This window comes from Alosa alosa, chromosome 15 (genome assembly GCF_017589495.1).
Source record: "Alosa alosa isolate M-15738 ecotype Scorff River chromosome 15, AALO_Geno_1.1, whole genome shotgun sequence".
NCBI lineage: Eukaryota > Metazoa > Chordata > Actinopteri > Clupeiformes > Clupeidae > Alosa > Alosa alosa.
In genome coordinates this window covers 28,439,221-28,452,275 of record NC_063203.1, presented here as the reverse complement: position 1 = coordinate 28,452,275, position 13,055 = coordinate 28,439,221, and the positions used below count along the sequence as shown (strand labels likewise).

At 46.7% G+C, this 13,055-nt stretch overlaps 1 protein-coding gene and 1 long non-coding RNA gene across 3 annotated transcripts in view; one reads left to right on the top strand and one right to left on the bottom strand.

Moving 5' to 3' along the window:
* Positions 1 to 807: 807 nt before the first annotated feature.
* On the bottom strand, positions 808 to 3,779 carry LOC125308126. 2 transcript variants are annotated; one of them, XR_007195847.1, is made up of 3 exons: positions 3,619 to 3,779; positions 3,430 to 3,527; positions 808 to 1,338 (listed from the first exon to the last, which is right to left on the bottom strand). It is a non-coding gene; the product is annotated as an uncharacterized LOC125308126 (long non-coding RNA). The 2 variants fall into 2 exon arrangements; XR_007195846.1 differs by having other exon boundaries at positions 3,655 to 3,779.
* abcg1 (ATP-binding cassette, sub-family G (WHITE), member 1) overlaps positions 1,360 to 13,055 on the top strand; it is a 28,552-nt gene continuing 16,856 nt past the window's right edge. Inside the window, exons 1-2 of the mRNA XM_048264413.1 lie at positions 1,360 to 2,292; positions 3,268 to 3,511. Coding sequence (XP_048120370.1) covers positions 2,230 to 2,292; positions 3,268 to 3,511 — 307 coding nt within the window. The 5' untranslated portion in view covers positions 1,360 to 2,229. The remainder of the gene's footprint in view (positions 2,293 to 3,267; positions 3,512 to 13,055) is intronic.

Sequence of the window (13,055 nt, the reverse complement as noted above, 5' to 3'; positions counted from 1 at the left end):
CACTGAGTTTAGGGGGGTTAACAGAGAACACAATCACCTTGGGCCCACCGAAACATTCTCTTTCTCTCTCTCTCTCTCTCTCTCTCTCTCCCTCTCTCTCCCTCTCTGCGTGTGTGTATTTGTGCATATGTGTGTGATGTGTGTGTGTGTGTGTGAAGCGACTAAGCTGTTGGATAAGTGCTTTGGTAGAGTGCAAAGATACCTTCTCCCACTGTCAGCAGCAGCAGAATGAAGATGGCCAATCCCACAGCCCCCATTATGTTCCCCTTGGTCCCCCTGACATCTCAGTCTGCCTGGCTGACCACGCCACAGGCTCTGCCTGCATTTATACGCTATTTCAGCGCCCAGGGGGGAGGGGTCGCTGGACACCACTGGACCCAATCAACACGAGTCACCTACAGCACTCCCGTGGTTTGTTTTGTCCGTCTGTCTTGCAGGAGACGCTCTCCCGTGGTCTTGATCTCTCCAGGCTGTCCAGGGCATGAGTCTGTCTGTGTGTGAGAGAGACTGTGTATGTGTGTGAATGTGGGTTTGTGTCAGAGAGAGAGAGTGTGTGTTTGTGATTGTTTGTGTGTATGAGAGAGAGAGCGTGTGTATGTGTGTGTGTTTGTGTGGGTGTGCGTTTGTGTGAGATTGTTTGTGTGTGTGTGTGTGTGTGTGTGTGTGTGTGTGTGTTTGAGAGAGAGAGTGCAAGCATCTAGGGCAAAGTGAACAGCAGTCCGGGGGTAGAAGAAGGAGGATAACAGTACAAATGGAGTGTTTGTGTTTGTCAGACTTTATTATCATCTGTTTATGGTTAACCTGGAAGATCACCGTTGTTTGTGTGTGTGTGTGTGTGTGAGAGAGAGAGAGAGATGTATCTCTCCATGTTATTCACTGTACATTGCTCAAATTGGGTGTGCTTGAAATGTATGTGATGTAGATAATCTTTTGATACGATGGCATATTAAGTTATAATCTTACATAAGTCAACATCCTGATATTTCATTCATAAAATGTTTTGCATCATTCATGAATTTAAATGTTTGTGATGTTTGCAGCAACATCTCACTTATCTAGACATATCTCATGTATGATGTTTTACAGTAGCTGTCATATAGTGAGTGTAATAGCTACAACAGACACTACCACATCAGTGTACAGGTAGTGGTGTGGCACATCAGTGTACAGGTAGTGGTGTGTCGCTGAGGAAGGCGACGGGCTCATCAGTAGAACTGATCCAGTGTGTCCACTGCAGTGGTGGAGCCAGCAGCCGTATCACCACCGAGGCACATGCACAGCCTTGTGACTACACCACCAGCAGCCCTCCTGCTGCAGAACGCGGTAGAGAAATCATCCCTTGAAAAAATATATAAGGAAAACACACACACACAAGGGAGTGAGGGAGAGGAGTGAGATTGTGCTATATTTAGACTTCTCGGTCTTTGAAATGCAAAGGGTGTGTTTACGCTCTGAGGTAAAAATTATCTTCCAAAATGCGGGTATACAACAGACGTTTCTATGACCACGATTCTGAATTCGGATCAGTTCACGGAATGGGATGACAAGGAATGACAATGTAGGCTACTTGTGATGACCAACAGTTCATGCAAATATGCCTTTACAGTGAATCTCCACAAGGTGGCGCGTATGTATTTCACGTGCGTCATTGTTGCAGCCTCGTTCCATGCATGCACCTGCTCCTTTTTTGTGCTGAGGTAGTACCAAGTTTTTATCAGGTCAAAACTGTACATTCAGATTCTCCAATGATACCAATGGTTTTCAGAACTAGGCAGAAATCACACCTTCATGTCTGATATCTGCTTGCAGTAATCTGCATGTTTAGCCTAACTGGCTTGGATAGACTACAACCTTATTCTGACCATTCAAGTCATGCCAATTATGTCCAATATGCGCCATAAATGAAAGCAATGCAATGAAAGTATTGTGAGGACATTGATGTATATGTTCGGATAGTGGTTTTCAGTGCCGCGTTGAGTTGAGGCACATGCTTTCTGCTGCTCCCGCCCCTTCTCCGTCTAAGCGCCAGTCGGCAGCGGTACAGTATGTGACGTCACCGTACAAAATACCGGGAGCAGGTTGACCGCTTGTAAACAATAACAGAGCGACTTCGTTCGGCAGAGCAGGCTGCAGAGGACTGAGGTGTATGCGGGAATAGTTTATCAACGACACCGGATGCTTTTGACTTGATAAATCTATTTGGTTTAGTCAACTGCACAATTGAAAGGAATGGCCTGTCTGATGGCAGCCTTTTCAGTGAACAATACTACGGTGACCAACTCCATCATAATGGTAAGTGAATAATATCAATTATTCTTTGAATGAACTTTTGAATGACACTTTTACCAAGTATGAGATTTTAGTTGAAACAAGCACTGTGCATCAGACCTGAACCTATCCATCATGTATCTAGCAACTTGGTGCCAGAAATAGCCTACCTGCACTGAACCAAGTGAACGGGAGTAACCTCCTCTTCAAGTACTCTGAATATTAAATCAGTGTGTGCATGTGGCAAAGCCAATGTTCTAACACATAATAACAAAGCAAATGGAATTTGCGCTTTTAGTCAACTGACACGGACGTGTTTAGCCTTGTACTTTGACAAATGCTGTAATACTCTGAAATGTTTTTAAAATGTGGAAAACATGGAATGAGAAATATGACAAGACGTGTTCGTAAGTTTTATTAAGTACAATTTACTGACTGTGTGTGATCAGTGAATGAAGATTGCATTTCGCAAATTTGTGTGTGTGTGGTTGTCATTACGCGCGACTAACCACTAAATATACGGTGGCAGTTTTTGCCTACATATACCATTGCAATAATGCAGGCTATTTTGAGAAACTGACCACATGTTCCATAGGAGAATCTGTGGAATTTATATATTTCCAGACAGATAAGTAATATACAGCAAGCAACGATTTCACATTGGACGTGGTATTATTTTACGCACGGTCTGCTGGCTTGGGTGTCCTATAGTAACCCCGTCAGCCCTGGGCTCTGTGGATAGAGACGGATTAGACTATCCTTTTATACATGCAGATGCCACATTCCAAAGAACGCTGCATTAAAGCCAGCGCTAAAGTTAACCAACTGCTTGGAAAAGCATTTTCAAGCTTTTGAGGCAATTCAGACTTTGTATTCTATATTTGGTGTTGTTGATCAGCTCAAAAATCATCATCATCTTATCTCTTGTATGTCCACCAATACTAATTCCATGGTCACTGAATCATCAGTAACGTGTGTGTATTTCACTCTCACTCCTAGAACACCAACGGGCCACCTGACTTAATGCTGGATCCTAGGACTGTGTGTGTGTCCATTGATGACATGGTGTCCAACCATGTAGGAGGTCAGCACACGCCTCTGTTGCACGGGCACCTCAAGAAAGTGGAGAATAACCTGACAGAAGCGCAGAGATTCTCCTACCTTCCACGCAGACCAGCGGTCAACATCGAGTTCAAAGACCTCTCGTACTCGGTCCCCGAGGGACCATGGTGGAGAAAGAAAGGTACCGTCTTGTCTCACTAAACGATCATCAATATACAGTATCAGTAGTCCACCAACACACCCACATGCACATTGGCACTCTTTAAAGACAAGAGCATGTGCTCTTACATTCAAATTCTTGCTTAGTTGCATTCAAATTCTTACTAATTGTCCCGAATGGCAAGCAATTGCATCGTCAGCAGGCAAATTTAAAAGAGAGTGTATAATTTGTTGGTTTATTTTCTTTTTCTGGAAGGCGAGTTTCCCTTTGGGGATGAACACACGTAATGTGCTTGTAGAGGCCCAAGGGCTGTGGTCAGATAAGCAGACACATGCTGCGTACTCCCAGGCAGCAGATAGAGCAGGGTATGGACAGATACAAGTGGGAGTTGCAGAGAAGGCTGGAGGCTCTTCTGAGTTTAGTTCTTTGATATAAGATACCAATATAATACCAAGCATTAAATAAACTTGTTAAATAACAGACATTGCGCAAAACTATTGAGGCTGCATCTCTTATAAAGCTTGTTTATCTGCACATTTGTAAAAGACTGAAGCTATATCACTTATAAAGCTTGTTTATCTGCAATGAACTAATCTCACATTGGATCCCATTCTGACTCCTGCCAATATTTTGATTGCTGTCGACATTTTGGCAAAGGTGTAACCGTGTTTAAAACATTCTCCAATCTCACATGGATTTTGTGAGCATAGTATTACGCAATAAGGTGATTTCCCCACAGGATAATTATACATACTGTGAATGCGGATTTTCAGGGTTTTTTTTATCGCAAATAGCTAGTGGATTGGATTGGTTTTCCTGGAGCTGTTTTTCTCCCAGGACTGACCCAACATGTAATGAAATGGACTGCGGATCTCATGCTCTGATTTCATGCAGCAAAAATCAGCTCTGTTATGTAGAGATTCGATGGCGGAGAGGTAAAACGAGACGCTTGAAAAATAGCCTGCTAGTCTGTTATCTTGTCATCTTAGGGTATCTAGACACAGCACTGTGTAAAAGTAATGTATCGTTGTGACATTACATATTTACATTGCATATTGCATATTTAGACAGTAAGTATTTTCCGTATAGCACAAAAACATACAGAACACACAAAGGCTATATTTGTCTTTATTTCTCATCCCAAATCTCAGTGAGCTTTAGATACAAATGAATCACCATGGTCATCAACTCCTCCGCCTTTTCCAGTTAATGCTATCATTAAGCTATTGTTTACTTTCAGCTTGTTACATAAGCCAAGCAGTCTGAAAAAAGTGATAATTAACACATCCTTTTCATGGGACAGTAGCTTCTGAATACAGAGTTCACCTTAAAGTGTATTTGGGAAGGGAGTTGAGGTGGTTGTGTTGTTCTTGACTTGACGCAAGAGCACATCTGGATGCTGCAGTAGAACTCTTCACTGGAGGGGTGTTCTGTGCAGCTGCCGTGCTCTGTGCTCATTAAGACAGCCATCTGGACCTCTTTTCAGCTCTTCCTCTCTCTTGCTCTTTCTCTTCTCTTCTCTCTCTCTCTCTCTCTCTCTCTCTTTCTCTCTCTCTCTCTTCAGCTCTTCCTTTCTATTGCTCTTTCTCTTCTCTCTCTCTCTCTTCAGCCCTTCCTCTCTATTGCTCTTTCTCTTCTCTCTCTCTCTCTCTCTCTTCCTCTTCCTCTCTCTTGCTCTTTCTCTTCTCTCTCTTTTGTCTCTCTTCCTCCTCCTGTCTCTCACTTCTGTCATGTGTCCTCTTACTGTATATCTAGTCCGTGTTGGGCTTTTGCTTTTTCCGATCGGCAGCACATCTCCTCTTTCACTCCCTGTCTGTCTAGCCTGACCGGTGCCAAATCAGCGAAGCTCCTTAGGTTTGGGACACGCTGACCTTTAAAGGAGATCTTTTCCTTGGCTGTGATGCCAGGGCAGATCTGACCAGTTGACTTTGGACCTGTTATGGCTCTGATATGGTCCTGATACGGCCCTGATGACCCTCATATGGCTTTAAATCCGATCAGGCAGTTCGGATAGAGCCCTGATGTGGACCTCATGTGGCTCTCATATGGCCCTGATGTGGACCTCATTTGGCCCTGATGTGGCTCTCATTTGGCCCTGATGTGGACCTCATATAGCCCTGATGAGGCCCTCATATGGCCCTGATGTGGCTCTCATATGATATGGCCCTGATGTGGCCCTCATATGGCCCTGATACTCCATAGCTGGGATGCGATGTGGTGGATAACCAGCTCTGGGTCAGTTATGGACCAGATTTCAGAGTTGGCAGAAACATTAGAGCAGAACGTGCAGTTAGCGTACAAATACCTCTTATGCCTGCAATTTATTTTACACTCGTGGAACCATTAATATGAATATCAAGAATATCATGAATATCAAACTTAATGCATCATTAATATGAATATCATGAATATCAAGCTTAATGCATCATTAATATGAATATCACACTTAATGCATTATTAATATGAATATCGAGCTTAATGCATCGTTGATGTCCCCATCGGTTGCCCAGTCCAAACCAAAGGGCTGGTGCTGAATGAGACATGGATGCCGTTCTTATTTGAATGATCTTACAGTATTATTACTGTATATAATCACAAAGATTTTTTTCTTTATCTTATACATCAGCAATAATTTGATGTATTCGTTGGCAATCAAGCTGATTTGTAAAATTGTGTAATTTTCTTACAAATTGGATGTAAAAATGCTGTGTCATCATGTTTGGCTTTCTCCAGTATGAACGGGTCTCATAATTTTAATAGCAATGATTAAACCACCTGCAGCTAAATGCTCATTTGGGACTTATCTGTGGTTTCAGTCTGGGAGCACAACTCCATGCTGTGGTGATAACAAGCTGTAATTATCATGGCCATTAAAGATTCATGAGCAGAGGTTATCATGGTCCGCCACCAGCACTGGTGACTCTTCCTTCTGACATCTGTCTTTGCTGCCAAGGTTTAGTGACCTTCGATGGACCCTGTGGCAGTGATGCGCTTGGCCTTAGTCTCACGTATGCTGTGTGAGCTTTAGTGCTCTGAGGCTCAATGTGATCGCCATGACTCACACACACACGCACGCACGCACGCACGCACGCACACGTGAAGAAGGAAAGAGAGTGGCCAACGCTGAACTGAACAGGAAGGCGGGACCGGTTTAATCCAGCTGTGCTCTGCTCTGCTCTAGTGTGCTGTGGTGTGCTGTGGTGTGCAAAATTCTCTGCTCTAGTGTGCTGTGGTGTGCTGTGGTGTGCTCTGCTCTAGTGTGCTGTGGTGTGCTCTGCTCTAGTGTGCTCTAGTGTGCTGTGGTGTGGTGTGGTGTGCTCTGCTCTGCTCTAGTGTGCTGTGGTGTGCTCTGCTCTGCTCTGGTGTGCTGTGGTGTGGGGTCTGCTTGGTGGAGGTCAGAGTAAATACACACCCCCTGGGGCTGTTCTACGCCAGCCTGCTTGACCACGCATCCTGCTAGCCTGCCCCATATGTGGGATTGGCGCTAATTGACCACGCATCCTTCCTGCTAGCCTGCCCCATATGTGGCATTGGTGCTAATTGACTATGCATCCTGCTAGCCTGCCCCATATGTGGCATTGGTGCTAATTGACAATGAATCCTGCTAGCCTGCCCCATATGTGGCATTGGCGCTAATTGACCACGCATCCTGCTAGCGCTGCATGGGTGACGCTCTCGTCTGTGTGAGGGAGGATGTGGTCAGAGCAGAACCTGTTGCCCCTCACATCCTGCCCTGGCGCTGCGGTTCTTCAGTTGATGTTCTCTCACAAATGAAATCCCCCACAGTGCCAGGTGCTTTTGAAGCAGTTCCTCTCAGTGACTCCTTTAGTTCCACAGTGCCAGATGGTTTTGAAGCAGTTCCTCTCAGTGACTCCTTTAGTTCCACAGTGCCAGATGGTTTTGAAGCAGTTCCTTTCAGTGACTCCTTTAGTTCCACAGTGCCAGATGGTTTTGAAGCAGTTCCTTTCAGTGACTCTTTAGCTGACAGCACTTTAGTTCCACAGAAGTCATGGGTTTGATTGCCAGTTGATGCACATAGTGGCAAAATGGATACCTTGCCTGTGTTGTTAGTCACTGTGGATGAGATTGTCTGCTAACTAAATAAATGAGTAGCTTTTTTTCAGTCTCTCTGGAAACGTCTACGGAAAGGCTTTTTTTTTTCACCTTGCCACCACAGACACTCCAGAGACAAAACTTGGCACCGACGTTCTTGACTTGCCTTGCAATCGAAAACCGACGTGCCCAACACATCTTTGCAACCCACACGCGACACGAGGAGGAAAGTGATCGAGGGCTTCAGTCAGACTGCGACAGCAAGCAGGCAGAGTAAGGCAGCCAGGCTCTGCGGGCGCTGCTCAGACGGTTACTATCGGTCAACAAACTGCAGTAACCTCAGAGCGTGGGGGTGGTGGAGGAGGAGGTTGGAGGGGGGAGGGTTAAGAGGATGGAGCGATGAGCTGTGCACTTGTTAAGATAAGAACTGAAAGAGGAGATGCCGCGCAGGAAAAACAGCACGCTCATCGACATTCTCATCGACATTCTCATCGTCATGCTCATCGACATTCTCATCGACATTCTCATCGTCATGCTCATCCACAGTTTTCTTTTGTTTTTCTTTCTGTTTTACTGCAACGCTGGTCAGTTACAGGAGAGGAAAATGTCTGACTATGCTCGGCCTCTTTTAGGCGCACGTATGGTCTGGATAGTAGTGCCTAATCTTGAGGCATCTGTTCCTCGCAAAGCATCACAGAAACAAAACATGAAATCTAGTTCACACATAGCGCAGCAACCCACATGGGCCTATATTGTCATGCAAAGTCTTAATAGGGACAAATAAAATTCTCTCTGCCCTGGATTTGGATGTTACATTACGGAGCATTTTGCGTGGTTGTGGATTGGCTGCAGATGGGTGTTTACTCTGGCTGGCTGGCGGTCTGGGTATTATTGAGTGACCCTCTGGGCCACCAGTGTGTCAGTGTTGTGTTGTGTTGTGCCGACCTGACCTCTGTCCACAGCTCATCTGTCGGCCGCTCTGAACGGGAGATCGCTCCCCAGCCATTAAATAGACATGTGGTCAGCAGGATCATCAGGCCAGATTAATGCTGTCTCCTGTGAACCCAAAATAAATTGTGTTTTGTGTTTTTATGTTTGTTTTGTTTTTAAGTCTTTTTTTTCTCTGATACTTCTCTGGACATCTCTGGTAGCTTCCTGGTGTAAACAGTATGTAAAGTGTAGAAAGGTGGTGGCCTATGTACAACAGGTGCAAACAGGTGCTGTATGTGGATGTTTATGACAGTCAAATGGAACCAAATTCATTGACTTTCTCCAACTAGTTTTGATTTCAGTGTTAATAATTCAGTGTGTGTGTGTGTGTATGCGTGTGTGTGTGTGTGCGTGCGTGCGTGCGTGCGTGCGTGTGTGCGTGTGTGTGGGTGTGTGGGTGTGTGTGTCCTCTGTATTCTCCATTTGAATCCAGTGGACACACACACTGTCCTCCTATTCTCTGATGATGTGAATGTTTTTATAGAGCATTTCACAGGATTAATATTCCCAGGACTTACACCCATAAGCTGATGCACTTGGCCATGTGTTGGTAAAAAAGCCAAATAAATGTGTAAGGTCTCGCTTGCCGGTTTATAATAGAATTTGCTGCACTGAATCACTTAAAAGTGCAGCGTTGGCACGGATTTGTCATTTTCGGCTGCTGTTCAAAATGCAGAGTTGAGTCACTAAGGCATGTCATTTGCCCTGGCACCATGGATAGCCTCTCTCTCTCTCTCTCTCTCTCTCTCTCTCTCTCTCTCTCTCTCTCTCTCCATCTCCCTCTTGGATTTCTGCCAGTCTGTTTGTACCTAGCTGATGCCGGGCGTTTGAGGTAGGTGCCCACTTAATGCCGTGCAAATGTGATAGCTGGATGCTGTCCACAGGCACGCTAACTCATAAATTGTATGTAACTGGATGAGAGAACAGGAGCAAGACTGACGTACAGTAGGAAATCTGTGGTGAATGGACCCAAACTAGACTCTGTGGTGAATGGACCCAAATGGATAGATCTATCTATCTATCTATCTATCATCTTGGCTTCCAATGATAGCTCAAGCTGAACCAATCAAAGGGTTGTTTCAGGACCACTTAAGGGGAAGGTGTAATTTGATTGGCAGTTGAACCGTTTTTGATCAATAAAGCTTGTGGCAGTATAGCCAATTCCACTTTTGTGTGGTCTTTAATGGGACAGCTGATCTGAGGGCAGTTTGTTCACCCTGGCGTATCATTCTCCCGTAGCGTGAGGGAGGAGGAAATCTGTTCCCGGGAGGCCTGGCCTGTCCAGGTTACGTTTGGTGAGCTGATGTGAGAGCTTCCGTCTGCTGGGTGACTACCCCCCTCCCTCCACACACACACACACACACACACACACACACACACACACACATCCCTCCCTCTCCCTCAGGACTGGCCTACTGGGGAGCTCTCAGGAGCACAGTCATCCAGGAACAACAGAAAAAAAAGGGGGGTCATGCACATCAGACAAGCAACACACACACACACACACACACACACACACAAGCATACACATATGCACACACACACATATGCACACACAAACACACACACACACACACACACAGACACACACACACACACACACACAGACAAATGCACACACACACACACACACACACACACACACACACACACTACAATTACTACTACTACACACACACACACACTCTGCTGACAGCGCTAATTACTTTCCTCTGGATGCTGTTGTTGTTGTTGTTGTTACACACACACCCTGCTGACAGCGCTAAGGCCAATTCCCTCTGGGACAGTGCTGTTGTTGTTGTTGTCATGTTGGACCTCCATGGTGCCCTGAGAGGGAAGGTGCCCCCCCCAGTATTGGCTGCGGCCCCGAGATAAGGACGCGCTGGACTCCGCGGCACGGAGCTGCCCTGCAGGGACAACACGCTGCCTCCCACTAAAAGAAATGTGACAGCAGTGCACCGCTGCAGGCTCGGTTAAAAACAGCACGGAGTGGGAAAAAGAGCGGAGAGTTACATAACCACTGCTCTGCTCTGAGGTGCGCTACGGAATGCTAAAGAGTTCAGCGCGATGGACTACAAGGATTCTACTCAGATAGCTGTAGTTCTCATATGACGTAGATATGATGGGATTCTATTCAGATAGCTATAGTTCTCATATGTGGATATGATGGGATTCTATTCAGATAGCTATAGTTCTCATATGTGGATATGATGGGATTCTATTCAGATAGCTATGGTTTCACATTCTAATCCCAGATAGCTGTAGTTCTCATATGATCTAGGATATGATGATTCATTCAGATAGGGCTATAGTTATATGGATGGGATCTCTAGATTTAGTTCTCATATCTATAGTTCTCATATAATGTGGATATGATGGGATTCTATTTAATTTGATGTGTTCTTGCCCAGATTTGGACTAGCTGTCAGGTCTGGCATACCCTGGGTTGCCAGGTTAAGACTAGCTGTCAGGTCTGGCATGCCCTGGGTTGCCAGGTTTGGACTAACTGTGAGGTCTGGCATACCCTGGGTTGCCAGGTTAAGACTAGCTGTCAGGTCTGGCATGCCCTGGGTTGCCAGGTTTGGACTAACTGTGAGGTCTGGCATACCCTGGGTTGCCAGGTTAGGACTAGCTGTCAGGTCTGGCATGCCCTGGGTTGCCAGGTTTCACCGTTTTCTCCTCATTTTTGATTGTTTGGTCTGAAGATTTTGCCAAAATATGACCGCCACACAGTCCTTTTCTCCGCAAAAATAAATTATGGAGGATGGAGTGGGAGATGGAGACAAATTGACAAGTGTGATTTGTTTATCGCTTCCTTGTGGTGGGAGTTACAGGGGAGGCTAGGCTATGTGTCATTTCCTGACTAGTGTATACATCATTCACACTGAATGGAGGCCTCGTCAGAAGCAGCCTCATTCAAAACAAATATTTACTTGTTGTCAGTATTAGCTGTGGTTGTCAGATCTGCCATGCCAGTTTGACACATTTCCCCTGAATTTAATGCAGTGTTTGTGGATTTTTCTGGTGCAGTAGTGGTTTCAGTTGTCTCAGAGCAACTCATAGGAGGAAGTGGTGTGAGGTCTGTGTGTGTGTGTGTGTGTGTGTGTGTGTGTGTGTGTGTGTGTGTGTGTGTGTGTGTGTGTGTGTGTGCATGTGTGTTTAATATTGGGGAGTGGGGTTTCAGTGTGTGTGTGTGTGTGTGTGTGTGTGTGTGTGTGTGTGTGTGTGCATGTGTGTTTGTGTGGGGGTGGGGGATTCAGTGTGTGTGTTTGTGTGCATATGTGTTTGTGTGGGGGTGGGGGGTTCAGTGTGTGTGTGTGTGTGGGGGGGGGGGGGTTGTTGAGCAGTACGCTAACAGCATCAGCAAAGTTCCCAACACCGTTGGCATGAAAGCACGAGACTCTGCAGGATGGTGCAGGTGCAGCCTACAGGGTGACGTAACAGCGCTGAGGAGCCCTTTTCCCACCTATCAGACGGCATGACCACAAGTAACCCCCCGTGAATATTTTATGATTTATGTTTCAGGAATTGTGTGTACTGTACATCTCCTGGTGAGCGTCCAGCTGAAGGACGATGCTTGGACAGTCCCTTTAATCCCGCTCTCCAAACGCTGCGCCTGCATCTTAAAGCCAGTTAAGCAGAGTCTACAGCCGTCATGAAAGTGCCAGCTTCTCCCTGGAGTCTTGCGTAATCTAGGCAGCACAACTGGCTGGGCGAGGGCTGGGCAGGGCAGGGCAGGGCAGGGCAATGGCTGGGCAGGGCGAGGGCTGGGCAGGACTGGGCAGGGATGAGTGCTGGGCAGGGCGAGGGCTGGGCAGGGCAGGGCAGGGATGAGTGCTGGGCTGGGCAGGGCAGGGCAGGGCAGGACGAGGGCTGGGCGAGGGCTGGGCGAGGGCTGGGCAGGGCTGGGCAGGGCAGGGATGAGTGCTGGGCAGGGCAGGGATGAGTGCTGGTGGTGTTTGATCGGAGGGTGGGGTCAGTGGACGTGGTGCCCGCTCCAGACGGGCATCTTGGCACCAGTGTGTGTGTTCTTGCGTGGCCGATCAGGAGGAACGGCTGCCCTGCTCTGTGAGCTCTGTGGTCTGTGGGAGTCCCGAGCGCTTGCCCAGTGCTGGGCAGCAGTGGCAGGCCAGCCGTGCACATGGGCACATGGGCAAGAGAGGGCAGCTGCTATCACCCAACTAGACATGTGCTGCCCATTTTAAGCCCCTTCACTGCCCTCTCTCTCTCTCTCCCTCTCTCTCTGACTCTCCCTCGCTCTGACTCCCTCTCTCTCTCTCTCTCTCTCTCTCTCTCTCTCTCTCCCTCTCTCTCTCTCTCTCTTTCTGACTCTCCCTCCTTCACTTCCTTGCTGCCTCTGTGTCTCTTTCCTTTTCTCTCTCTTTCTGTTACTCTCTCTATGTCTCTCTTTTTCTCTTTTTATCTCTCTCATTACTCATTCACTCACTCACTGCCTCCCTCTATCTCTCTCTCTCTCTCTGTCCATCTCTGTGGTTGGCCCCTCTCATTCATCCTCTCACAT